The 27,893-nt window shown below is 55.3% G+C and overlaps 1 protein-coding gene across 1 annotated transcript in view; it reads left to right on the forward strand.

The window, feature by feature from the left end:
- The window catches only part of Ass1 (argininosuccinate synthase 1), a 49,264-nt gene extending 34,044 nt beyond the window's left edge, over positions 1-15,220 (forward strand). Inside the window, exons 13-16 of the mRNA XM_070014849.1 lie at positions 4,728-4,859; positions 9,612-9,768; positions 14,139-14,204; positions 14,969-15,220. Coding sequence (XP_069870950.1) covers positions 4,728-4,859; positions 9,612-9,768; positions 14,139-14,204; positions 14,969-15,014 — 401 coding nt within the window. The 3' untranslated portion in view covers positions 15,015-15,220. The remainder of the gene's footprint in view (positions 1-4,727; positions 4,860-9,611; positions 9,769-14,138; positions 14,205-14,968) is intronic.
- The last annotated feature ends 12,673 nt before the right edge of the window (positions 15,221-27,893 follow it).

Consider the following 27,893-nt stretch of genomic DNA (forward strand, 5'->3'; position numbering starts at 1 on the left):
AGGGGAACCACTGGGCTGCAGCCAACCTCTTCCCCCACCCCGCCCGCCCCATCAGCCTTTCTAAATAAACCCCAGTCTCGGGATAGCACAGCCTCTGGTCCAGTGGTCCAGTGCCCTAGACCCCCACCTAGGTCCCGGCTGCCTCCGCTTCAGCCAAATTGTACCACACAGGCCGACCTGCGGCTTCGGGAACAGGTGGGGACGGAAGCCACAGCTGCGGCCCTTGGTCCGCTCTCCCCTTCCCATCACCCCAAGTCGCGGTCCTCCTTCCCCATGCTCTACCCCCTCCACCTTCTTGGCAGTAATTAGGGCGTGATTGAAGTCGCTCTGCAGAGGGCTGCTGACACCCCTGTCTTCCCTGTAAACACGAGGAGATGAAAATAGACCCTTGGCACTGCTGTGCGTGTCACTCGAAGATGCCTGTTGTCTCTTCCAGGGCCGTGCGGGCTGGCTGTCATTTCCCTCTCCCGCTCACTTGTTTGTGTGCCACTGTCAAAAGCCCCAAATCCACAGTCTTTTAGCATCAGGTTTCTGTCACTGATTTTTTTTAAAGTCATTTTTTTTCTAGAAGAAATACACAGAAATCATCTGAAACCTCCCCCCCCCCACCCCTGTGGAGAGAGAAAAGGCCTTTGGAATGAACGCATGCACACCCACCAGCAACAACCTGCAAACAAGCCTTTTGATCCGTCGCCATTAACTTTTAACACCTTCCAAGATAGGAGCGGGAAATATTAGTTGTACAGCTGGGATTTGTAGCTCTGGGACCTTCTGTGCGCTGAGCACTGGCCCAGCCTGGCTGCCCAGCCCCTGGGTGCCCTCTGCTCCTAAAGGCGCCTGCTTTGTGTCCCTGGGGGCATGTGTCGGACTGGGCACCTTCAGCACGGTGTGGCTCCATCTTGAACCCTGGGCCCATCTTGGATTTTTAGTTTGTATGTCTCACATTCACGGTTATACATCCAGACGCTAACTTTTCCAGGTGGACTCAGAGGAACTTAGAATAGCTTTGGAGGTTTCTAGAATTTTTCAGAAAGGAATCCTTAGAAGGCCTGTTTCTATCTAACCCAGTAAGTACTGAGTTCCTGGCTTAGTCAGTGCCAGGACGGAGACACACCATGGGCTTTTGTGGGTGTGGTGCTCTTGGTGGCTGATGGGAAATTGCTTGATCTTTGATCAGGTTTCCTGGGGAATGGAAAGCTTGCTCTGTGTCGGGGTGTGCCCGTGGCTCACACCTGTGGTCCCAGCTACTCTGGAGGCTGAGATCAGAGGATCATAGTTCAAAGCCTGCCTGGGCAAGAAAATCCACCAGATGTTTATTTCCAATTAACTAGCAAAAAGCTAGAAGTGGAGCTATGACTCAATTGGTAGAGCACCAGCCTTGAGTGAAAAAGCTAAAGGATGGCACCCAGGCTCAACACTCAAAAAACAAGAAAAAAGATAAAAGGAAAGGGAAACCCTCCCCCCCCCCCCCCCGGGCTTCACCTTTATTGACATTTTAGAGGCAGGGCAGTCACAGGTCCACACCTCCACATCCGTCTTTCTAAATGGACTGGGGAGTTATGTGTGTGTGCATGCTTGCCAGTCCTGGGGGCTTGAACTCAGGGCCTGGACACTGTCCCTGAGTTTTTTTCACTCAAGACTGGTGCTCTACCACTTGAACCACAGCTCCACTCAAGGTTTTCTGGTGGTTCATTGGAGATGAGTCTCAGATTTTCCTGCCTGGGCTGGCTGAGATCCTCAGACCTCAGCCGGGATGGCAGGCGTGAGCCACCGGCTCCAGGCTCTGTTGAGTCACTTTTGAGGTGTACTGGAGCCATTATGATTAGGAACTTCCCACCCCTCAAGGAGCAGCCCCAACTTCTGTGTTGAGAACAATCCTCTATTCCTAGGCCATCAACGATGGCTTTTATTGCTGTTATTATTATTAATGATTAAATGTGGTGTTTTTTTGTGGAACTGGGGATTAAGCGCAGGACCTGGGGCTCTACCCCTTGAGCCCCGCCCCCGGCTCACCCCTACCCCGCTCCCAGTGGGTTTTCCACCCATCTGACCGTCACTCTCTCCTTCTGCTCTCCCTCCTGGTCTAAATCTTCATTCTCAGCTGCTTTGCAGGGCTGGAGTGTGGCGTCTTATTTGTTTGGATTGTATCTGCCAACGCAGCAAAGAGGTGCCGGAGCTGAGGGCCTGAGCCTGGTGCAGAAGCTTGAGGCTGCTGCTGGGTGTGGTAATCCCCATTCTCAGGAGATGGAGGCAGCAGGATCCTGGGGAGCAGGCCAAAGTGTGAGATCCTGTCTGAAAACAAAACAGGCAAAGAGGTCTGGGGCTAGGATGCAAGTATCAGAGGGATACAGCAAGGATAAGGCTGAGTTCAAACCAGTTCCCTCCAAAGCAAACAGATTGGGACGTGTTGGTGGGGACCTTTTTGTTTTTGTTTCTTAATGGTAGTTGGGTTTGAACTCAGGACCCCTTGTTCACAAGGGCTGGAGGCTGATGGTTATTTTGGAGATGGAGTCTGGCAGAGTCTTATCTGGCCAGGCTGGCTTCAAACTGCAATTCTCTAGCTCTCAGCCTCCTCAGTTGCTAGGATTGCGGGGATGAGCCGCCTGTTCCTGGCTTAGTGTGGTCAAGAACAGACGCAGGAGAGTGGAGAAGGAGAAAAAAAAAAAGAGATCTTGTCTCATAAAAAACGGAGGGGAGGGGGGGCGCAGTTAGATTTCTGTCCCTGGCTTATTTCACTTAGCACAGTATCTCCTCCCCCACCCCCTCCATGACTGAAGGTTAATATTGTGCTGCATGAAAGGGACTGTCACCATGTTTGTCTGGCTCTCTCACAGCATACAGCCAGGCTGTATTTGCTTTGGGCTGCTGTGAAGCTGGGTGTACAGACCCTAGCTCTGTGGTGTGTCTGTGTGCGTGTGCGTGTGTGTGTGTGTGTGTGTGTGTGTGTGTGTGTGTGTGCGCGTGTGCGTGTGCACCACTACTGGAGCTTGAACTAAGCGCCTCAAACACTTGCATGGCTTTTTCCCTCAAAGCTGACCCTCTGCTGCTTGAGCCACAGCTCCACTTCTAGCTTTTTGCTGGTTATTTGGAGATAAGTGTCACACACTTTCCGGCTAGGGCTGGCTTTGAACCTCAGTCCTTAGGCCTCAGCTTCCTGAGTGGTAAGATGACAGGTGGGAGCCACCAGCAGTCAGATATTCCTGTTTGTTGTTGTTTTTCAGTTGTAGGGCCTGAACTCAGGGCCTGGGCGCTGTCCCTCAGCTCTTTTGCTCAAGGCTAGCACTCTACTGCTTTGAACTGTAGCCCCACTTCCAGTTTTTTTGAGTGGTTACTTGGAAATAAGAATCTCATAGGGCCTTTCCTGCCCAGCCTGGCTTTGAACCATGATCCTCAGATCTCAGCCTCCTGAGTATCTAGGATTACAGGCTTGAGCCACCGGTGCCCGGCTTTTGCTATATATATATTTTTTTTTTTAACATCTTTTTTTGGTTTTGTTTTGTCTTGTTTTTTTTGGGTCCGGTTGTGGGGCCTGAACTCTGGGCCTGAGTGCTGTCCCTCAGCTCTTCAGCTCAAGGCTAGCGCTCTACCACTTGAACCACAGCACCACTTCCGGCCTTGTTCTTTTTGCTTATGTGGTGCTGAGGAATCAAACCCAGAGCCTCATGCATGCAAGGCAAGCGCTCTACCACTGAGCCACCTTCCCAGCCCTTTTGCTATATTTTTTAAGCAACTGGTGTAGAAATAGTATTTAAAACTGAAAAATTGTCTCTATAGCATCAAATGCTATAACATGGGGGAGAGAAAGGAGGCTTTTGAGGTACAATTTCGTGTGGGTGGCAGCCATAACCCTCCCCTTTGGGGAGAGTGGCCTGGAGGGGCCTGGACAGCACCAACAGTCCTGCCTCTTACTCTTCCATGTCCTCAAATGTGTGTGCTACTGCCAGGCCTCTCCACGTCAGTCCAGAGACAAGAAGTGGTTATATAAACAGAAGAACTAAGAGTAGGTGACAGGATGGGACTACAGCAAGGCCCTCCTTATTCCTCCTGGCCTTTGAGTTGAGTTGACCCTCAGGACAGTCAGTAGTGCTGGCCGGGTGCTCATAGGCTCCCATCTTCTCATGGGCTTAGCTAGTCCATCTGTACAATGGGGTCAGGACTCAAGCTCTGTGCCCCTCCCTGGCAATCTCGGGGGAGCCCCTGGCCGCAGGCTCTGTGTGTGTGTGTGTGTGTGTGTGTGTGTGTGTGTGTGTGTGTGTGTGTGTGTGTGTGTGTGTGCACGTGTGCATGCACGCGTGCGTGTGCATAGCCATCCCCCTCCCCTGGCTCCCTGGCGGAAGGCAGGAAGGGATCTATGGGGCCCTGGGTTCCACGCCGTGGGTTTAATTACAGGTTTTCAGCCGCAGGCCGGTGGGCATGCCTTGGGAGGGGGGGGCGCTCCTCCGAAACCCTGTCATTTTCCCGCGTCTCAGGGCCTCTTCAAAGGGGGGCATCTAGACATTTTCTCCACAAGCCGCAGAGTGGACTGTCGCGGCCTCAGCATGAACATAATGACAGATGCGTTTTACAGCAAGCTGGGAGTGAATGGGTCCGACCGGCTTGTCTCCTGTCAGGAGAGTCATTATTATTTTTTTTTTTGTCATTTGCTGACAGTTTGGGTTTCATATGTTTCTCCTTTTTTTCTCTCTCTCTCTCCCTCTCCCTTTCCTCTTGCCTGGGAAAATGGCTAGGCATCTACGAGACACCCGCGGGGACCATCCTGTACCACGCTCACTTAGACATCGAGGCCTTCACCATGGACCGGGAAGTGCGCAAAATCAAGCAGAGCCTGGGCCTGAAGTTTGCCGAGCTGGTCTACATGGGTGGGTACCACACCCCCCCTCCAGCCAGGCCTCCCCCCACCCCCAGCCACAGGCTCCTCCCACTGCCGGGGGCGGGGCAGAGGAATGGAGGTTGGGAGGAGCCGAGGAGAGGATCCTGGCGAGGGAGGTTGGGGCACAGGTGTCGTTGGTGGGGCGTCAGGAGATGCTGATCCCACACACATGCCCCTGTGGTGTGCCTACCCGAGCCAGGCCACCATCCTCCCTTCTGCACGGGTCTCCGGCGCGTACTGGGCGCTGGGCATGTGGGTAGGGCTTGCCATCAACCACGGAGACGCTTTGGAGGGAATGCGGACCTTGTTCAGGGGACACGGCCAGAGGGGACCTGGCTGGATCTGGTCCCCCATCAGGCTGTCCCCAGCTGTCCAGCAGACACCTCTCCAGTAGCTTTCAGCTCCAAATGGGCAGAGTCAGATTTTTCTTTTTGGGGTGTCAGTTCCGAGGCTTGAACTCAGGACCTCACGCTTTCCCTTGGCTTTTTTCACTCCAGGCTGGCACCCTGCCATTTGAGTCACAGCTCCACTTCGGGCTTTCTGCTGGTTCATTGCAGATAGTCTCACAGTTTCTTCCCCCACTGGCTTCAAACTTCCACCCTCAGATCTTGGCCTCCTGAGTAGCTAGGATGACGCAAGTGTGAGCCACCCTGCCCATCTGGAAGCCGGATCGTGACCATAAAGCAGCTGGGGGTGACAATGAATAGAACAACTGTGGGTGACATTAGACCCCAACGCGGGTGCCCCCCCTCTTGCAGGCAGGCAGACTGACTTTCAGACCTGCGCACTGTCACCAAGCTGGGGCTCAGGAGCCCGGCCAACCCAACCTGCTGCCTGGCTTTTTCTTTTTTGTCAGTCACAGGTCTTGAACTCTGGGCCTGAGCGCTGTCCCTCAGCTCTTCAGCTCAAAACAAGCGCTCTACCACTTGAGCCACAGTGCCACTTCCAGTTTTCTGATGGTTTACTGGAGATAAGAGTCTCATGGACTTTCCTGCCCGGGCTGGCTTTGAACCGTGATCCTCAGATCTCAGCCTCCTGAGTAGCTAGGATGACAGGCGTGAGCCACTGACGCCTGGCTATTTTTCCATTTTTAAATAGTTGCGGGGGGGGACCCCTCATGACACATGAAAAATTCTATGAAATTCACATTTTCAGTGTGCACAAATACTTGCAGTGGGGCGCAGCCACGTGTATGTGTGTGATCCGTGGCCGCTTGCCTGCAGCAGCGACAGAGCTGTTTCTAGAGAGGCGGCAATGGGTGACCATTGGCTGGCCACTTGCAGGTGTTTCCTGACCCCCTTTCTGTCATTCACATGTCGCAGGTCATGCACATTCACAGGTCAGGCTACTGCCTGGAGCTGACCTTGACCCCTGGTGCTGGGGGTGGAGACTCCCCACTCCCCTCCCTCTCCTCCCCACCTATTGGCTGCCGTTGTTCCCACAGCTTTGAAACTGAAGGAGGGAGAGCCCTGCTCTCCTGCCAGGTACAGACAGGTGCTTAAATACCATTGTCTCCGCGGGCTCTGGAGGCACCGCCTCACTGCTGAGAGGTAGATTCTGGTTACAAAGTGGAAGACCTAGCAGGGCGCTCAGGAGATGGCGGGGTGGGCGGGCAGAGGGAGGCGGACAGTGGGAGGAGGGCAGGGGGCTTCATCTGATGGGGGCAATGGTTGTGACTTCCTTTGTTCTCTTGCGCCAGTCCAACCCAAGACTGGGCACCTAATGGGTATTACGTAATCGTAGCTGCACAGAGAGGCAGGGAAACTGAGGCCCAGGCAGGCAAAGATAATCATCCTATGTCTCAGGGCTGATAAGCTGCCATGGCTTTGAGCCCAGGAGAAGCCAGTTTCAGTGGCCAAGTTCTTGGTCACTCCAGCAGATCCTGGCAGGGCCGTTAGCCAGGAGTGGTGCAGAGCCTTGGCCTCTGGACAGGGGATCCCTGGGCGCCCCGCCCCGGCGGGGCAGGCATGGCACCTCTCCGCAGCCTGGGTTGAATCGCTGCTCCGCCAGTCGGTGCCAAGCCCTCAAAATCCCAAAATGAGACATGGTGATTAAGAGATTTAGAAGGAAACAGAACTTGGGGGGGGGGAGCTGGTCTGACCCCGCAGTTGTTGCTAGTGCTCCGTTTGTGCCGGCCCCCCGCCCCGGACATCAAGGCCAGCTCCAGCTCCCCACAGGCCACTCGAGGGGACCTCGGCCCGAGACGTGCATGCTGCAGACCACGGGGTCTGGCCCTCACAGGGCCTTGGGCTTTTCCTGTGAAGAGTGAGATTGCCACCCAGGGCTCACACCTGTAATCCCAGCTACTCAGGAGGCCAATAGCTAGAGGGTAATGGTCAAAGCCAGCCTGGGCAGAAAAGTCCCCAAGGGTCTTATCTCCACTAAAACAGCAAAAAGTAGGGCATGGAGCTGTGGCTCAAGTGGTAGGGTGCCAGCCTTGAGCCAAAAAGCCAAATGAGAGCATGAGGCCCTGAGTTCAAGGCCAGGACTCGGAAGAGTAAAGGCTGCATTCTACCCACAGCACACATCGTGAGAGTTCGGTGCATGAATATTAGTCACCGGACTGAGGCCCTGCTGGGGTTCCTCGTGTGAAGGCAGGAGACAGGGCCTGGGCTCTGGCTGGGTTTATGGTCGTGGTCAAGTTTATTTCCTTCCTGAGCTTTATTTCTCCTTTTGGAGAAACTAAATTAAAAAGCCTCAGGTCAACAACCTACTGGAGTCCCTTCTCTAGCCTGCCTAGCGGCCCTGGGAGAGAACCCGCCATTCAGCCACAGCTCCTGGCCTCTAGCTGGCCCAGCCTCGCTCCCAGCTGCCTCCCTCCCTGCCTCCTGTGTGTCTAGTTGGCTTTCTCTCCACTCTTCTCTCCCATTCCTAGACTCTTAGCCTGACCAAGGGGTTTGTTCCATTGGACTCCATCCTCCTGAGCAGTGTGCAGGCTCAGCATGGCAGGATCCTGGGGCAGGGGGGTCTTATTTAGGGGGACACAGCTCCCCTTCTCTCCCTTTTAGTGTCTTCAGCAGGCATCACATACAATCTGTACAGGTTGACTGGCTGGGAGCTTCCCTGGGCCTAGCTGCATGGCGGGGGGAGGGATCCTCGCAGCGTGGCCCATGCCCTGCCCCCCATGCAGCAGGATTCTGGGTGCCCCCCCCACCTTGGGCCAGGCTCAGGTCCCCCCTCCTGGGCTGGAAACCTGAGCCCAGGACCTCTGTGGGGTGAGGCAGGAGATGGGGAGATAAAATCAGGCCAGGGCTCCACCATGACCTCAGCGACCTCCCCTACCTCCTGCGCTGTCTGCTGTCTTCCAGCCAGAGAACTTAAATGGGGTAATTACCCCAAGGAGATAGCTAGCCAAGCCCGGGACACCGGGGGGGGGGGGGGGGGACACCGGGGGGCAGGCAGGGGACACTGGGAAACATAAGTGCCCCCACCAGGGTGCGGGCTGTGTGGGAAAGGCCCCTGGCTGGTCTTCATCAGTGGTCTTGCTGTGTAGCTTGACACAGGTTTTTTTTTCCTCTCTGGGCCTGTCCCAGTGAGCAGTGAGGCCATGCTGTCCCCACTGGAAACAAAGGCTCAGAGCTTTGTGTGCATTCTGTGAGTGCAGGGACTTCATCACGGAAGGGGGGAAACTGAGTCACGGGGTTCTGTCACAGGTCAGGACGGGTGAGGACACAACCTCCTCTCTCCCTGATTGGCTCTCCCACCTCTGAGAGCCACAGGACCCACCCCAGAGATGCCTGGGCCTGGCCTGCCCTTTTCCCACGGGCAACTTCAGCAGGTCTGCATGCGCAAGCGTACATGCGCCTGCACACACACACACACACACACACACACACAGACTCACTCTGGCCTGGGCCTCAAACAATGGCCACAGCCCTTTATCAGCACCAGGGATCAGGCACCATCTGGCCCGCAGCTGCCCAGGTGGGCTCACCTTCTCAGATCTGTTTCAGAGAAACCCTATGCCTGCACCGCCCTCCCCCAGCCTGGCCTTGGCCACCTGCCTGTGCTGGGGAGGAGACCTGGTGTCCCTGGCCGGCTCCCCCGACACCCCAGCCCTTAAGGGCTAGCAGGAAGAAAGGGAAAAAAGGGAGAGATCACTCCCCCCACCCCCAGGACAGAGTCTGAGGTTTCTTGGGCTGTTGAGGAGGAGGAGGAACAAAAAGCTGGGCTCATGCATGTAGCGATACCTTATGGCCATTTGAAATATTAGTGTGCAGATTCCAGGTCAGTGATTGTCCAGGGCCTGCCAGGATGCCAATTCATGCTAGCTGGGTGGTAGGGGCTCCGCACTCGGTGCTCTTTGGTCATGCCAACTCAGCAGACGGGGGGAGAAACAGAGGCACAGAGAGGCGAAAGCCACGCATGACCAGAAATCGCCACCCAGCAACTACCTTGACTCCAATAACATTTGCCTAAGTCCTGCTGCCATCTGCCTTCTCAGATGAAGGTCAGAGCCTGCCCCCCCCCACTCCCATCCCCCCAGCCTAGGCCCAGGGTCCTGTGACCAGTGTGGCTGTCCTTGACTGTTGACAGGAGCCAGTTGGCCACACTTCCTCTGGACAGTGAGAAGCCATCCTACCCACACCCTCCATGTTCCCCCACTGTGCAGGGACACCCCAAGCCACAGCTCTAGGCTGTGACGAGCTGAGCCCCCGGGGTGCCCCTCCCATGCCCCCAGCCTCCTGTGCTCTGGCAGACAGCAGATCCTCCCCCGTGACCTCTTGCTTCTTTCCCGCAGGTTTCTGGCACAGCCCCGAGTGTGAATTCGTGCGCCACTGCATTGCCAAGTCCCAGGAACGCGTGGAGGGGAAGGTGCAGGTGTCTGTCTTCAAGGGCCAGGTGTACATCCTGGGCCGAGAGTCCCCGCTGTCTCTCTACAATGAGGAGCTGGTGAGGTAGGGTCCCACCTCGGCCTGGCCCCAGCAGGGCGCACGGCCACGTATCCACAGTCCCCTCTGATGGAAATGCGTGTTCCTCATGAATCCTGCTGGGGGAAGATGGACATAAGGGAACCCAGGTGCTGGTTTTCCTAGCTACTCAGGAGGCTGAGAGCTGAGGATTGAGGTTCAAAGCCAGCCCAGGCAGGAAAGATCATCAGACTTTCTGGTGGTTCATCTCCAATGAACCACCAGAAAGCCAGAAGTGGAGCTGTGGCTCAAAGTGGTAGAGTGCTAGCCTTGAGCAAAAGAGCTCAGGAACAACACCCAGGCCTTGAGGTCAAGCTCCACAACCAGCAACAAAATAATAATAAAACCTATGGCTCAAGTGGTAGAGCATCAGCCTTGAGCAAAAAAGCTAAGGGACAGCGCCCAGTCCCTGGGTTCAAGTCCAGGACTGGCACCAATTAAAAAAAAAAAAATTAGAAAAGGTAGCAGTGGGCTGTGAGGAGGGACAGGGCACCCTGACTGCATACAGTACTTGGGAATTTGGGGAGCACTTGGCGTGACTCCCTTGCCATTTAAACCACAGCAGGGGTGGAACAAGTGGGGGGGGCAGGGGGTGCTGGAAGGGTCTGGAAGAGCCCAGACACTGTCAGACCAAGGGCCAGGAGATGCTGCGGGCCAGAGTGATGTGCCGAGGCCAGATCTTAGGGGAAGGCGCTCTTGGCAGGTGCCCAGAACGTGTCTGCAGGAGTGCTGCCATGGAGGGTGGACATGGCATCCATGTGAGGGACCCAGGGGCTGGACAGAAGAAGCAGACAGCTTCTGTGCAGCACTCAGAAGAGCTTGCCAGGCCACTCTGGGGTCTTTTTGTGGAGGGGTGAACAACTGGGCACTGAGGGGGGAGTCCCAACCCTCTCCCACGGTCACAATGCTGGGGCGGAGCCCCAGGGCCTCCTGGACCCCCCTGCGAGCCCTGGGCCCCGGAGCTTGCACCCCAGCCTTAAGACAATGTGGGGAACACTGTGCATTTGGGCGTAGCTAGCTTGAACAGGGATTTTCTTTGGACCGGCCTGGAATAGCTGTATGAGCCCTGGGCGTGTAGGGCCAGGGTTGGGGAGAAATGAAGTCTGGAGATGTTGGAGGGTCACAGGAGGCCCTGGGCTGAAGCCAGGAGTCAGGGACAAGCTTTCCAGAACTTCCCTGTGGAGGGGCCTTGAGGAGACCGCCACACAAACACACACACACCCCCCCCCCCAAGAAGCCAGGCCTTTCCTGGGGGCTTGGGGGGCGGGCAGCCCCTGCTAACACAGACTCCAGTCCCAGCCAGCTCAGCCTGGGGCCGGCTCTGCCCTCCCGGGAGCCCTTGGCAATTGAAGGACGAGTTTTGTTTGGCAGTCAATATTATTCCCCCCCTTTCCCTTCTCTTTGCCATGTTGAGTTTCTGGTCGTCCTCCCCCCCCCCACCTCCCCGACTTCAATCTTTCTAAACACTTTATAAGCCATAAATATAACCGAATCAGTTTAGATCAGTCGGGGTAAATGTCAAATTATCTTCTCTCTTTCTCTCTCTCGCACTTTCTTTCCTCCCCCTCAAAATCAACAGCCTCTAATAATCTGTCCAACCCTTCATTAAGTCTCAAGGTCTCACTTGGGGAGATTAAATGAATAAAGTAAAAAGGGAAAGGGGAGAAAAAAAAAGAGAGAGGGAAAAAAAAGCAGAAGCATTTATTCTCACTGTGTCCCCAACCATTTCCCTTTTCTTTTTGATTTCTACATCGCTGACTTGAAAGCCTTTGACTGACAGCCTCGCGGGGACCAGCGAGGCAGCCGTGAGAGGTAGTAGGGCTGAAATGCCGCGGCGCAGTAGGTAGAAAGTAACGTAATTATAGAGCAGGTCAGAGCCACTCCAATGAACAAAAATAAAAGCACAGAGGTTTTCGGGAGACCGTCAGGGGAGGTGGGGGAAAAAAATCATTGTAAACTCCTTTTCCATCTCCCCCCCACACACACATACACACACACATGCACCCCACCCCAAACCACGATTTTAAAAAAGAAACACCTCTTGGGTCTCTCCTGCTGGAACAAGTCTGTTGCTGATGGGATCCCTCTTGGAATGGGGCAGTGCGTTTTGGTTTGGTTTGGTTTGGTTTGGTTGCGTGCGCGTGTGTGTGCGTGTGTATGTGCGTACACACACACACCAGTGCTGAGGCTTGAACTTGAGCCCCGGGTGAGTGCTGTACCCGGTGAGGAAGGCTGGCGCTCTTCCTCTTGAGCCACAGCTCCACTTTGGGCTTTTTTGCTGGTTCGTTGGAGTTTCACAGACGTTTCTGCCCAGGCTGGCTTTGGCCTGTGACCCTCAGAGCTCAACCTCCTGAGTGGCCAGGATGACGGGCAGGAGCGCAGCATCTGGAGGGAAGTTTGTTTTGAATTGTGAAAGAGGCAAAGGACAAACAGACACACAGGGCTGGCGAGGGGGAGGCCTGGCCTCCTGCTTTCTCTCTGGGTTTCCCCAAAGCCTGCAGTTTGGGGTATCAGACTAATCCTGTGCACCCACAAGCCCCATTTACTCTCTCTGGGGGAGCACGCTGGTGGCGGTCAGCTCCGGTCATTCCCGCATCTGGAGCGGAGCAAGATGGAGGCGGGCAGGGAACTGGTCAAGGAGAGGGCCTGGCCTGCCAGTGGCTTGGTGAGATTCCTGCGCCAGCTCCAAGTCTGAGGAGGGGAGGGCAGGCAGGGCAGACGACGCCACAGTCCCCAGAGAGCACAGAGCGCCCCAGGAGCCCCGTCTCCTGCCCTTCCCTCCCTCCCTACTCCCTTCCTTCCTCCCTCCCTTCCTTCTTTCCCTCCCTTTCTCCCTCCCTTCCTTTCTTCTTTCTCTCTCTTTTTGTCAGTCGTGGGGCTTGAACTCTGGGCCTGGGCGCTGTCCCTCAGCTCTTCAGCTCAAGGCAAGTGCTCTACCACTTGAGCCACAGCGCCACTTCCAGTTTTCTAGTGGTTTATTGGAGATAAGAGTTTCACACCTTCCTGCCCAGGATAGCTTTGAACCGTGATCCTCAGATCTCAGCCTCCTGAGTAGCTAGGGTGACGGTGACAGTCATGAGATACCAGCACCCGGCTTCTTTCTTGTGCCAGTGCTGGGACTTGAACTCAGAGCCTGGTCATTGTCTCCCTTAGTTTTTTCACTCAAAACTAGCACTTTACCACCTGAGCCACAGCTTCATTTCTGGTTTTTGCTGGCTAATTGGAAATAAGAGTCACAGACTCTTCTGCTGGGCTGGCTTCAAACCTTGATCCATCACCTCAGCCTCCTGAGCAGCTGGGATCCCAGGTGTGAGCCACCATGCCTGGCTTGGAGAAGGCTTCTGTGGGAAGCAGGCCACCTGCTTGTCATTGTGCACACAGGAGAGCAAGGGCAGACTCCGAGTGGGACAGGACGGGGCCGTCTTGGCTTCCAGGGTCCTCAAGGGCAGATGGGAGCATCTGACGCCCGGGCGCTGTGCTGGGGGCGGCACGCAGGGTGGGCCTGTCTCCTTGTTTCCCCTGCCCAGCGTGTCTGGCCTGCTTCGCAGCTGCCCAGGCGAGTGGTGAGTGGATGGATGGTGTCGTGATCGTGGGTGCTGCCGCTGACACGGCTTTTTTTTTTTTTTTTCTTTATAATGTTCATTGTGGGGCCTGAACTCTGGGCCTGCGCGCTGTCCCTCAGCTCTTCAGCTCAAGGCTAGCGCTCTACCACTTGAGCCACAGCGCCACTTCCAGTTTTCTGGTGCTTAATTGGAGATAAGGGTCTCAAGGACTTCTGCCTGGGCAGGCTTCAACCACAATCCTCAGATCTCAGCCTCCTGAGTAGCTAGGATGACAGGCGTGAGCCACCAGCGCCCTGCTGACCCGGCTTTCTGTGTGGGGTGGATGGTGACTCAGGGAACAGCCACAGCGCGCCTGCCCTGGGTTCCAGTGGCTGTTGTGTTTGGCGGGGCTGTGGGGTGGGAGGGCAGAGGCCACCAGGCGCAGCAGCAGCTGCAGTGGCGGCGGCGGCGGGACGGGGACTGCAGATCGCTGCCTGGCTCACATGAACAAGGAGAAGGACTCCATGGGGACGAGCGCGCTGTCCGCAGCCCAGGGCTCAGGCCGCGCCAGCACGCACAGGCCGCGGGCCCGCAGCCTGCCTTCCAGGGCAACTCCCGTGTGAGTCTGTGTGGGTGGCAGGCTGGGGCTCGGAGTGGGGACTCGGTGGGGTCAGTGCTGGCCCCGCCATGACCCCACTGGGTGACAGCACAAGGAAGAGGCTGCAGGACGCCGCGGGGCCCCCAGCTCCTTGCCTGTGGCCCCCGAGAGGGAGAGAAGGGCCAAGACACGGCTCCCAGCTCTGCTCTCCCCCGCAGCATGAACGTACAGGGCGACTACGAGCCCATGGACGCCACCGGCTTCATCAACATCAACTCCCTCAGGTGAGACCCGGGGGCCCCCCAGGGCCGCAGGCCGCCAGCCTGGCGCGCCCCCAGGGCCACAGGGGAGGGGGGCTGAGCTCAAACCCCGCCTCTGCGGTAGCCTCTCAGACCCCTTCCGGAGCTCGGAGAGCCACCTGTGGGGGTGAGAAGGTTCCAGAAGAGCCTATGGGAATGGAACACAGGACCCTGAGACGTTGGTGGAGATGAGTCTGTCCAGTTCTGGGTCCTCCATCACCAACCAACAGGCTTCTCCTAAGGGTGCGGGTCAGGAAGAGGGTGGCGGGCTCTCTCTCCCCTCGCTCCTTTCTCTCCTCTCCTCTCTCCCCAGCAACTTGCCTTGGGTCCGGAGGCAGCCATCCCTGTGTGACCCCTCGGGCCTCTTCCCTCTCCACAGCCACCTCCACCTCCCGGCCTCCCGCACCCTCCATTTGTATTGTAGGACTCTATTAAACCCTTTTAAACGGCCAGAACGCACAACGCTCATAATGGCCTCTGCTCATCTCCCACCGCCGGCTACATGCTTTGTCTCCAACAATGACAATGTCCCCCCCCCCCCCCGATAAATTAATTACATCGCCCTGATTGGAGGGCAGGAGGAGGGCCGGGATGGGAAAAGGGTTAGAAGAAAAAAGACAACTTCGCACACATCATAACCAACAGCTGCCCTCCTCACCCACCACACAGGCCTGGCCTGAATTAATTGAAGAGTGAGTGTGTTGTTATTGTACATTTACATTTTCCTTTGTTTTCCCGGTGGTTTACAGGCTGAAGGAGTACCATCGCCTCCAGAGCAAGGTCACCACCAAATAGACCGGCCCACAATGAAGACCTGGAGCCTCCTCTCCCCTCACCTCTCCCCGCACGGGCGCTGATTGTTGTGATAATTCCTAATTGTGACTTGTTCTTCCCGCCTGGCATTTGTTCCCGCAGCTTGCAGAGGTCATCCCCCCCCCAGGGTGGGGGCAGCTGCCTTGGGGAGCTGTTGAAAAAAAAGACAATTAAAAGAAGATACATTAGTCTTTTGTTTCTTTATTTCTGCCGAGGTATGTGAGTGTGTGATCACGCGCTTGTTAGCCTGACCTCTGTGGTTTCCTAGGAGCTGTGAAGGCCACCCTCTGCACAGCGAATCCTGACACTCCTGGAATTCTGTCACCCCTAATGGCCCTGAAGCAGGCATGTGCCGGGAAAGCCAGAGAGGTTTGGTACCAGGCTTGGGAACCTGTGGGACCCATGACCATTTCCTTTAGAGTCAACTCTCCTGCCCTCCCCGAGTCCACCCGGGACCCTCTGGATATGGCAGCCATGCTGATCACATCACACTGAGTCACACCTGAGTGGCTTCAACAGCAGCCTAAATTAGCAAGGGAGTCTGGCTCACACCTGTAATCCCTGCTACTCAGGAGGCTGCAATCTGAGGATCAAGGCTCGAAGCCAGCCCAGGTAGGAAAGTCCATGCATGAGACTCATCTATAATTAACCACCAAAAAGGCTGGAAGTGGAGCAGTGGTTCAAGAGGTAGAGTACCCAGGTCCTGAGTTCAAACCCAATACCAGCATTAAAAAAATTATGAAGGAGCTGGGAAGGTGACTCAGTGGTAATGTATTTGCCTTGCATGCATGAAGCCCTGGGTTTGATTCCTCAGCACCACCTAGAAAAAGCTGGAAGTGGTGCTATGGCTCAATTGGTAGAGCGCTAACTTTGAGCAAACGTTCAGGGACAGTGCCCAGACCCTGAGTTGAAGCCCCAGGACTGGCAAAAAGAATGGTGGAGTGGTGCTGTGGCTCAAAGTGGTAGAACACTAGCTTTGATCAGACAAAGCTCAGAGACAGCACCCGGGCCCTGAGTTCAAGCCCCACAACTGACCAAAAAAAAAAAAAAAAAACTAACGAAAAAAGATAGGAAGAAGCAGCTCCAGTAAGAGGGACCTGGGCTGAGAAAAGAACATGAGGCAGGATTTAGGGTGTGACCTACCTGGTTTCCTATCTAGCTAGTCCATAAATCAGGGCTTATGGCAGCTACTTTACTGTGGCCCCACCCTCTTGGTCAAAGCTGATTGGGTGACAGCTGGATAACTGACTTGAACTGGACCAATAAAAACCTCACCAGGGAACTGGGCTTCAGTACCTAGCCTGAAGGGAAGACAAGTCAATTTAGGTATCCTGGGATGATGGAGAAAGGAGAGAGGGAGGCGGGGGATGATGGGGAGGGCTGGATGTGGAGTCCCCTTTCCTGTCTGGATACATTATGAAAGTAGCATTTCTTTTTTTTTTTTCTTTTCTTTTTTTTGCCAGTCTTGGGGCTCAAACTCAGGGCCTGAGCACCGTCTCTGAGCATTTTTGTGCTCAAGTCTATGGCTCTACTGCTTGAGCCACAGTGCCATTTCTGGTGCTAAGTAGTTTTTCTGAGTAGTTTATTGTAGATAAGACACTCATGGTCTTTCCTTCCTGCGCTGGCCTTGAGCTGAGAGCCTCAGATCTCAGCCTCCTGCGTGGCTAGGACTGCAGGTGTGAGCCACCAGCGGCGCCCGGTGAAAGTAGCATGTCTTGTCTCAGGGAGTCAGCTTGGTGACGGAGCTTCTGCATCGTTCCTTGCCAGGGTCTGAACTTGACACCGATCGCAGCGCTGCCCACTGCCTTTGTCAGAAAGTTTTGCCTTTAGAACACATTTCTCTCCAGTTAGGCCCGGTGGGTGCTGCCTGCCATCTGCCCAGGCAGAGTTAGCAAAAACAAAATGGAGACCAAAGCCCTGGGGTGTGACTTGAATGGCAGAGCATGTATCTAGGGTGCAGAGGCCTAACAACAACAACAACCAACAAGAACACTTTTTCTCCACTTACGAAAGCCCCGGGTCAATAATGAGTGACTCCGTAGCTCTGTGCCCGCCCTCTGCTATACATGCTTTTTATCTTAGTGACACTTTTTTTCTCTTCAGTACTGGATACTCCACTACATGAGCTGTGCCTCCAGTCCAGCTTTGTGCTGCTTACTTTGGAGATGGAGTCTCAGTGACTTTTCTTCTCCAGCTGATCTTGAACCTCAGTCCTCTGGCCATCAGCCTCCTGAGTAGGTAGGATCACAGACGTGAGCCACTGGCACAGCTTACTCAGCCTTCACTGAACCTTCCAAACAACACTGGGAGGCAGGCACTTGGACCTGTCCTGTAGTGCAGAGAACAGAATTGTCCAAGGCCACTCAGCCAAACAGAGCCAGGCCTGGCTGATTCCCAGATCCTGTGTTTATTTATACCTTAAAAAAGAAAGGAAGGAAGCAAGGAAGGCAGGCAGGCAGACAGTCAAGCCTGCCCTACAGAAACAATTTAGCCATCATTCAACTACCCCATTCTAAACACTGCTTGCATTTCTCATATTTCTTTTTTAATGCTTTTTTTTTTCTTGGTCAGTCATGGGGCCTGAACTCTGGGCCTGGGCGCTGTCCCTCAGCTCTTCAGCTCAAGGCTAGCGCTCTACCACTTGAGCCACAGCCCCACTTCCGGTTTTCTGGTGGTTCGCTGGAGATAAGTCTCACGGACTTCCCTGCCCAGGCTGGCAGGCTTTAAACTGTGGTCCTCAGATCTCAGCCTCCTGAGTAGCTAGGATGACAGGCGTGAGCCACCAGCGCCTGGCTTTTAATACTTTTTTTTTTTTTTCTATGCTTATGCTTGGAGAGTTAGGTTCTAGTATGCATTGTTTGGTGGGTTTTGGCGCTGGAAACAGGATTTTCTATACTTGCTGGCATCCTGCTGGTCCTGCAGCAGGCAGTGCCCGCCAGTGTGGCAGCTCCACCGCTCGCAGCGCACGCACTGCAGTCTCCATCCTCTTTCCTGTCTGTCCTCTCTTCCCCAGGCGGCTCTCTGGGTCTGTCTGGCTCTGTCACAGTGGTCTGAGGCACTGGGCTATGCCTGTTGGTCACCCTTATTATACTCCAGTGTTTTGGAAGATAACGCTTTATTGTTCTGGTCCAACAACATTTCTGATTAGCTGGTAATTCCTAACGGGTCCCTCTGTGAGCCTTCTTCCCAAGGCCAAGGTCACAGGAAGATGATGGAAACTGGAAAAGTTTAGGGAGAAGGAGAGACAAGATGTTCTTATGAAACAATGTCTCAGCCTGCTAGGCCAACATGCTATCCCAGAGGCTTAGGTCCTACCTAATTTACTCTTTCACTGGGATTGAACCCAGGACCTTTACTTGCTAAATAGATACATTACCACACATCCAGCACCAATATTTTATATTTTATAGTCTATGGATATATACTTGTAGATACTTTGTATCCTGGTTTAAAAAGCTTAACATTGGAGCTGGGAAGGTGGCTCAGTAGTAGAGCGCTTGCCTTGCATGCAGGAGGCCCTGGGTTCAATTCCTCAGCACCACATAAGCAAAAAGAAAAAAGCTGGAAGTGGCACTGTGGCTCAAATGGTAGAGCACTCAACTTGAGCTGAATTGCTGAGGGACAGCACCGAGGCCCAGAGTTCAGGCCCTGTGACCGACATTGTTTTATAAACAGTTTTTACACCAATAAAAATAAACATTTTCAACAACTACATAATATTCTAATCTACTGATACTCCCTAACTTACTATTTCCCCATTTAATAGATTTAGGCCTTTTCCACATTCTAAATTATTAGAATTACTCTAATTAGAATTATTCCACATTCTAAATTATTATTTTGTTGGATGCTGCTGCTGCTGCTCTGATGATGATGATGGCTTTTGCAATGGCTGAGTTTGGAACCCAAGCCCCTTGCACATGCTAGTGCCCTACCACTGAACTGTATCACTAGCCCTTTTGTATTGAATTGTTTATTAACTATACTCCTTTTTCTGTGACTTCACTAGAGTTGATAATATACCTATTTAACTCATCTCTATCTCCCTTCTGCTCAAATTATGCCAGCCCAAGGGCAAGACAAGAATCTTACAATAGAATAATCAGACCGTTTCACTTTGTGTTTGGCTAGAATATGTATTGCTCGCAAGGTTCAATGGAAGGGCATGTGCTGAGAATGTACAAGGTCCTGGACTTATATCATATACTACATATGTATTATAGTTGAGAGAGAGAGAGATAGAACCAAGCTGGGTATTAGTGTCACGTGCCTGTAATCCTAGCTACTCAGCAGGCTGAGATCAGAAGATCTGAGATTTGAAGCCAACCTGAGCAAGAAAATCAGTGAGACTCTTTATCTCCAATTAACCACCAAAAAAATCAGAAGTGGAGCTGTGACTCAAGTGGTAGAACGCCAGCCTTGAGCAAAAAAGAAGCTCAGGGAGAGCATCTGGGCTCTGAGTTCAAGCCCTAGGACTGGCACCAAAGGGAAAGAGAGAGAGGGGAAGAGAGAGAGAGAGAGAGAGAGAGAGAGAGAGTGCAAAAATAGGGCTGGAGACATGGCTCTATAGTAGAGCACCTGCCCAGCAAGTGTGAGGTCCTGAGTTCAAATTCCAGTACCACCAAAAGGAGAAAGAAGACCATGGATAAAGCCTAGTACTGGGGCCTCTTGCTTATCTGATGGACTGTGGGATTCCACAAATGAGCGAGTGAACGAAGGAAGGAAGCTGTGCCTGTCTGCTCTTCTACTGAGACCCTGCACGCACCCCAGGGGCTCACTCCCGGCCACCGCTGGGGTGAGGGGCCAAGCGGAGGTAGGCGCGGTCTCTGTCCCCACCAACTCCCTGACCCCCAGGGTCTGCGGCCGGCGGGGGAGCTCTCTTACCCTGGGTTGGTGCTCCAGACGCAGAGGGCGACACAGCTGGAGTCAGGAGCCGCCAGCAACCCTGGGGCAGAACCCAAGAGGCCAGTGCCGCCCTGTGTAGCTCCCCTCCCCCCCCACGCCCTCCCCCTCCCCGCTGGCTACCCGAGTGCATCCCCATCTTGGGCTCCAGTGCCGCTCCGTGACACACACAGGCCCAAAGGCCGCTGGCACATTGCCCGCGCCACGCGTGCCCGCGGCCACTCCCCCTGCAAACGCCCTTCCCTTCCTCCCGTCCTCCAGCCCATGACAGGGCATGCAAAGCCCAGGCCTCAGCCGGCCTCAAATCCGGGGAGGCCCAACCCCAGCCCGGCCCTGGTGCCACCCTCTGTGGGCTCCACCTTGACCTCGACCTTCCGTGTGGTCTCGGGGCAGGAGGCGCACGGCCCTGACGATGGAGCCGTCCGCAGGCCTCTCCGGCTGGGGAAAGGGCTTGCCCGGGTCACACAATCGATATCTCATCTGCGGCTTGCCTGGCGGAAGTGATGGGTATTGGAACATGGTAATGGGTGTTGTCTAGTGGAAGAGACTAATCTCCCCAGCTGTGGCGGGCTCCGCAGGTGGCCCACGCGCCAGCGGGCTGGCTCAGGGGCTAACCACTGTCCTCCCATGCCCCCAGGGTGCTCCGGGCACTTTTAAAGCCACAGCAACCTTGCTGTGGGCTGGGGTCTGTCCGGGCTCTCCTGCCACCAAAGCCTCCGGGGTGGTTCCATCAAACACAGGTGGAGAAACTGAGGCCAGTGCTTTGCCCAGGGTCATGTACTCAGCAAGACTGACACTTCACTCACTAGCTCCCCCAGCCAGGGCACCTCAAAGCCAGCAGGGCAAACCCATGGCGTGTCCACCCTGTTAGGCCCGGAGATGTCGGGGAGGGGTGTATTAGCTGGCTGGAGAAAAACTAGATGCCAGGCACTGGTGGCTCACACCTGTAATGCTGGCTACTCAAAGAGAGCTGGGGATTGGGGTTCAAAGTCAGTCCAGGCAGAAAATATCCATAAGCAAAAGGAAAAGCTAGCCAGGTGCCGGTGGCTCACGCCTGTCATCCTAGCTCCTCAGGAGGCTGAGATCTGAGGATCTTGGTTCACAGGAAACTCCGTGTGACTCTTTGTTTTTGCCAGTCGTGGGGCCTGAACCCTGGGCCTGGGCGCTGTCCCTCAGCTCTTCAGCTCAAGGCTAGTGCTCTACCACTTGAACCACAGCGCCACCTCCAGCTTTTTTTTTTCTGCTTATGTGGTGCTGAGGAATCGAACCCAGGGCCTCATGCATGCAAGGCAAGTGCTTTACCACTGAGCCACCTTCCCAGCCCACTCCGTGTGACTCTTATCTCCAACAAACCACCAGAAAACCAGAAGTGGCACTGTGGCTCAAGTGGTTGAGCACTAGCCTCGAGCTGAAGAGCTGAGGGACAGCGCCCAGGCCCGGAGTTCAAGCCCCACGACCGACAAAACAAAACAAAAAGCTAAAAGTAGAGTTGTGACTCAAATGGTAGAGTGCCAGCTTGGAGTGAAAAAGCTAAAGAACAGCGATCAGGCCCTGAGTTCAAGACATGGTACTGGCATTTGCAGCTTCTGCCTGTTCAGAAGCCCCTCTGGAACTTTCCTTCATGCTGCTCCATGGGAGCCCCAATCTCTAGGAGGGCCCAGTGGGGACAGAGGTTTGGCACCGAATGCATTGGAAAGGGTGAAACAAAGGCCTCAGGGCTGATCTTGGTCCGAACCAGAGATGGGGTACGTCTTGCTTGATGGGTCGGTGCCTGAGGGTGAGGCCCAGAAACCTGCTGCCCGGGCAACTCTGATGTTTGCAGACATTTCAGAGACGCAGACCTGGAGAGATGGAGGGCCAGAGGCATCGGCAAGCGGGCTTCACGGCGGTGCTGGCCGCTGGGCAGGCCAAGCACCTGCAAGTATAACCAGGAGGCACCTTGCTCGCAGGGTTCACCCCGGCTGCGCTCAGCCGTAAGCCACCTTCACCAGCCTTCCTGGGGGAAAGCAACCACCTCCCAGGCCTTCGAGAGCTCCCTGCAGAGCCCCAGGCAGCCTGTGGCCACCGGGACCACACCACCAGCAGGGACTCAGCCCTGGCTTCACCTGGTGGAGACTCAGTTCTCCTCATCTATGAAATGGGTCCAACCAGAGCCTGTCGTGAGCAAAGAGAATGCTACAGACAGCTTCACACGGGGCAGACGCTCAGGAACGCCCTCCTGCCTCTCACTCCAGCCCTGCAGACGGGAGAGGCATGGATCGGGACCCATTCTGACCTCAGTGTCCCCCAGCACCCCACTGCACAGGGACCCACAGAGACCCTGCCGGTCATTCAGCTCAGACCTCAGGAAATGGCCCTGACACCCGGGGGCCCTCCATCTGGGCCCCCTGACCCCGTCCCGTCAGGTTGAACAACTCGAGGCTCCCCCCACCCCACCCCCCACGCCAGCTGTGTGTGATCATTTATTTATGTCCTTGTCACCCACTCCCGGGCCTGAGGCTCCTCCCCCGGGGCCTCGTCACCCACCAGGCCCAACGTGAAGACAGATGTCAGCCATGCTCTCCACGGGGCGGGGGTGGGGGGTGTGTGAGGAGAGAGAAGTAGGGGTTCAGGCTCCCCTTCTCTGGGTGGACATGGACCAAACAGTACCAGGCAAGAGTCCAAGGCCCAATTAAGCAGCAAAATGCTGGACGTGCAGGTGTGGCTCTAGTGGTGGAGTACTAGCTTGGGGGAAAAGCTATGAAAGAGTGTAAGACCCTGAGTTTCAAGCCCCAGTACCGGCACGCACACACACACACACACACACACAGACACAGACACACACACACACACAGACACACACACACACACACAGACACACACACACACACACACACACACACACACACACACACACACACACACACACACACACACACACACACACGAGGGCCGGGAGGGAGCGGACGTGGGAACTTGGTTGGCGCTGAGACCATCAGGAAACCGTAGGAGCCTCGGGACAGAAAAGCCAAGTGGGGCGGTGGACAAGGTCAGCGCCCCCCACCTCTCTCCTCGTGATCCCAGGCTCCTCAGCCCCGCCCTCCTGCCCCCGTGTCCCCAGTTGGTGAGGCTCATGGCCCCCGTGCACCCCGGGGAGCCCCGAGGGGAAGGTCCTCCCCAAGAAGGGGCTCCCTGCTCGCCCTGAGCCCTCCCAACAAGGTGGCTTTGTCTAGTGGCTCGGCAGACCCCCGTCTCTTCCCCAGCCCCCCGCGGCCGGTGCCCCGCTCTGAAAGGAGGCTTTATCTGTGGCCCGAGCCAGATCGCTGGGAAGCGGGCGGCCGGGGCAGGCCCAGGGGGCGGCGGCCACAGCCCTGACTTCTGGGGCTGCAGACACAGAGGGACTGGGACAAAGGGGTGCCCTGGGGGAGCACTCGGTCCAGGCCCCACCCCAGAGGGAGACAAGAGGGCTACACAGCTCTCACAGCCCTTCCTGGTCACAGCCCTACAATCTGGTCACTCGATCGCAGAGTCGGTGGCGCCCAGCCCTTTGTATAGCTCCTGCCTGTGGGAGAAAGCAGGCAGGTGAGGCTGAGCTGCCTGGGCCGGGGTGGGGGCCGGGGGCCCCCGGAAGTCTCTGGAGCGGGATGGTTTATGAAGGAAGGCTCCTGGTCAAATAAAGGGGCATTTCAAGGAAGATCTGCACCCTCAGCCAGCACCAGGCAGGGCCGAGAGAGAAGCAGAGGAGCAGGTGGGGAATGGCCAGGTGGTGGGCATGCGCAGAACTCCCTTCATCCTGGGGCAGAGGACGCTGACCCTGGTTCACAGGGGCAACAGCACAGGCCCAGAGAGGTTAAGCCATCTTTCCAAAGTGGCCCAGCTGTGAGAGTCAGGACAAGCCCCAGTACCAGGCAAAAACAAAATAAGATAAACACCAGAGTGTTCAGGACACAGAGAGGAGACATGGGTGAGGAGGGAGAGTTCACAGCATCTTTAGGAGTACAGGCTGTTCCTGGTCCATTTGGGAAAACTCCAGCCGTTGCACGAGTAGGGAAACAGAGGCCCAGACAGAAGGGAACAGCTCTTGTTCAGCCCACCGAGGTGAAACTGGGCTGACACTGGGGTCCGCCAGCTTCTGGTTGTGAATCACCCCAGGGATGGTGCCGGGGCAAGCGGGTCAGTCAGCAGAGGCTCCCAGGATTGGGGAGGGGCTTCCAGGATGGGGGGGCTCCCCTCCCACCTTGCCCTGGCCTAGGAAACAAGATACACAAAGTAGATGGGGACGTGGGGCACAGGGGCGTAGGGCTCCTCAAGCCACAGCTCTCGGGCTCAGAGCGGTGCAGGCTGGGAAAGCCAGCACGGAGCAGGGGTCACAGTCTCCCATCCACACAGCACGTCAGGGGCAGAGAACACGCGGAGCCCTCTAGCAGACTCCAGGTTCTCAGATAGAAACTGAAGAGGTAGAGGCCTGGGAGCCATGATGGGAGGGAAGCTCAAGTCCTATTATTGCCCTTCCCTCTGTGTGTGTGTGTGTGTGTGTGTGTCTGTGTGTGTGTGTGTCTGTGTGTGTGTGTGTGTGTGTGTGTGTGTGTGTCTGTGTGTGTGTGTGTCTGTGTGTGTGTGTGTGTGTGTGTGTGTCTGTGTGTGTGTGTGTCTCTGTGTGCGTCTGTGTCTGTGTCTGTGTGTCTGTGTGTCTGTGTCTGTGTCTGTCTGTGTGTCTGTGTGTGTCTGTGTGTGCATGTGTTGGTCCTGGGTTTGAACTCAGGGCCTGGACACTATCCCTTAGCTTTTTTACTCAAGACTGATGTTCTACCACTTGAGCCACAGCTCCACTTGCAGCTTCTTGCTGGTAAATTGGAAATAAGAACCTCTCATGCTTTTCCTTGGCCGGGATGCCTTTGAACCGCCATCCTTAGTTCTCAGTCTCCTGAGTGGCTACGATTACAGGTCTGAGCCACCGGCGCCCAGTACAGCAAAGCCACTGAGTGGATCATATCCTTCTCTCCTCCTCCACCCTGAGCTGACTTCCTGGGGCTCCTTAAGGCTTCTGGCCCCTGCTGAGGCCTCTGGGGCAGCTCTCTAGGTCCCCGCTGGATTTGTCCCATAGGAGATTGACACTTTGACAAGCTGGACAAAGCACTGCCTCAGGCAGGGCAGGAGTGGAAATTGCTGGGTGAAGTAGTGCACACCTGTAATCTTAGCACTCAAGAGGCTGATGCAGAAGGATTGGGAATTACAGGCCAGGCTTAGGTAGCTGTCAACAACAAAAATAATAATCCAAGCTATTTGGGAAGCAGAGATCAGGAAGATGGAAGTTCGAGGCTAAACCTGGCAAAATGTTAGCCAGATTTCAGCAACACATCAGGTAGTGTGGCGTGCGCCTGTAATCCCAGCCATGCAGGAGGCCTAGGCAAGAAAGTGCAGGGCTGTGCCCTGCGACAGCACAGGAGCTATCAAAAAATAATAACAATGAATGACAAAAGCATAAAAGGCTAGAGGGGCTGGGAAGGTGGCTCAGTGGGAGAGTGCTCGCCTCACATGCCTGAGTCTCTGGGTTCTATTCCTCAGCACCACATAAGCAGAAAACACAAGTGGTAGAGCACTAGCCTTGAGCTGAAGAGCTGAGGGGCAGCGCCCAGGCCCAGAGTTCAGGCCCCACAACCAGAAAAAAAAAAGGGGGGCTCGAGGCTCAGCTCAAGTCTGAGATCACCTACCTAGCAAGCAAGTTCAAACCCCAGTATCCCTTTTAAATACAGAGTAGGCCCGCAGAGCACAGAACAAATGGAAATGCATGCCGGGTGGCATACGAAGGGGAGGAAGAGCAAACCCCGCCCGCTGCGGCTGCCACTGGCTCCCCGTCTCTCTTCCCTGGCACCGGCTGCCCCGTCTTCACTGTCCCAGGGGAGGAAGACCCAGCCCCAGATTTACTAGGGCATGTGAAGAACGTGGTTTGAAGCCCTCGGGGGTCATAGGTCAGAGCGGTTTCCCATCGATCTATTTGTCCCTCCCTGGGCCGGAGCCCTTTGCCCCCCGCCCCCCCGGCCCCCAGAGTCATATCAAACTTCAACAGCTTCTCCCCAGCCTCAAGCAACCAAAACACAGGGCACTGCTTTCAAACGCGGCCCCCGGGCGATTTACCAGCTGGCCTGGTGGACCCCTGACCCCACCGAGATGTAATGCATCCCCTGGTTTAGCTGGATCGATGGTGCTGGGGAAAACAGCCCCCAGGTAGACCAGTGAGCCAGGGTGCCAGCCACCTGCCAGCCCGACACCTCCGCATGGGCCTGAGGCCTGCTGCAAGGTCTCTGTGCAAACCTGCCAGGGCCGTCACTCAGGGGGGAAATGGAGGCTGAGCAGGCCCTCACCTCACAGAGCAAGGACAATGGTTTGGGGGTAGGCTTGACATTTCAGAGAGACAAACTTGCCTGGTGCCGATGGTTCATGCCTGTAAGCCTAGTTGCTCAGGGAAGGCTGAGATGTGAGGATCGTGGTTTGAAGCAGCTGGGGATTCTTAGCTCCAATTAACTAGCCAAAAAAAAATTGGAAGTGGGGGTGTGGCTCAAGCGGTAGAGAGCCAGCTGTGATAGGAAAAGACAAACTGAAGTGAGAAGCCCCGAGTTCAAGTCTCCGTGTACACACACACACACACACACACACACACACACCACAATATCTCTAGCCTACCCACCGTGCTGCCCTGCCTTGAACGCCACCCACATTAGAAATCATCCCTGCTTGGGCTGGGAAGGTGGCTTAGTAGTAGAGTGCTTGCCTTGCATGCATGAAGCCTGGGTTCGATTCCTCAGCACCACATACACTGAAAAACCAGAAGTGGCATTGTGGCTCAAGTGGTAGAGCACTAGCCTTGAGTGGAAGAGCTGAGGGACAGCGCCCAGGCCCAGAGTTCAAGCCTCAGGGACTGGTAAAGAAAAGAAAAGAACAGAAGCCATCCCTGCTGACGGTTGGCCTCAGCTTCCACGTCCCCGGCCCACAGCGGGGCCCAGTGGCGTGGAGCTGCCCGGTGCCCGGGCCGCTCGCTCCCCACGGGCAGCTTTTACATAGGAGAAGGCTAACAAGGGCAGAAGGGCCATGTGTCCCTATTGGCCATGACCCCACCCCAGCCTGGGCTGGGAAGAGCAGGTGGCTTGACAGGGCCCCTCCCCCCACGCGGGGTCAGTGGAGCAGCGTGGGTCACTGGTGGTGGCGGCAGCAGTGTCCGAGAAACAGAGCGCGTGTCCCTTGCCCAGAGCAGCTCCTGGTCTGCGCTTTAATCATGTGTGGCCACATTCAGTTTTGGAAAGTTAGAAGAGGAGGTGTGTGCGCGCACACATGCACATGTACGCACATGCATGTGCGTGTAGGTACCCACAGCACAAGGACCTGAGTCCAATACCTCTTGCTCTTACATTTGTGTCTGGTGCTCTACCACCTGAACCGTACCTTCAGTGGCAGAGAAGTCCATGAGACTCCATCTCCAGTGAGCCAGCAAAAAAACTGCAAAATGTACTGGTGGCTCTCACCTGCCACCCTCAGGAGGCTGAGGTCTGAGGATCAAGGTTTGAGGCCAGCCTGGGCAGGAGATTCTTCTCTCCAGTTAACCAGCAAAAAGGTTGGAATGGAGATAGAGCACCAGCCTTGAGCGAGAGTGCAAGGTGCTGAGTTCAAGCCCCAGTACCAGCACAAAAGAGAAGAATTGAGTCTATGAGTATTATTTGAATGGAAGTAGAGATGATGGATAGGTAGGCCGAGCAATGGGTAAATGGATACGTGGACAAAGGAGAGGGATAGGGAGATGGGTGAATGGGTGGAGGGAGGGAGGGATGGGTGGATACATGAGGGAAGGTAGAAGGATGGGTGGGTAGGTGGAGGGAGTGTGGGTGGGTGGAGAATTGGGTGGTTGGAGAGATGGAGGGCAGATGGACGATGGGCAACATTTTATTTTTTTTGGTCGGTGGTGGGGCCTGAACTCTGGGCCTGGGCGCT

This window comes from Dipodomys merriami, unplaced genomic scaffold (genome assembly GCF_024711535.1).
Source record: "Dipodomys merriami isolate MVZ:Mamm:240054 unplaced genomic scaffold, mDipMer1.0.p SCAF_11, whole genome shotgun sequence".
Lineage (NCBI taxonomy): Eukaryota > Metazoa > Chordata > Mammalia > Rodentia > Heteromyidae > Dipodomys > Dipodomys merriami.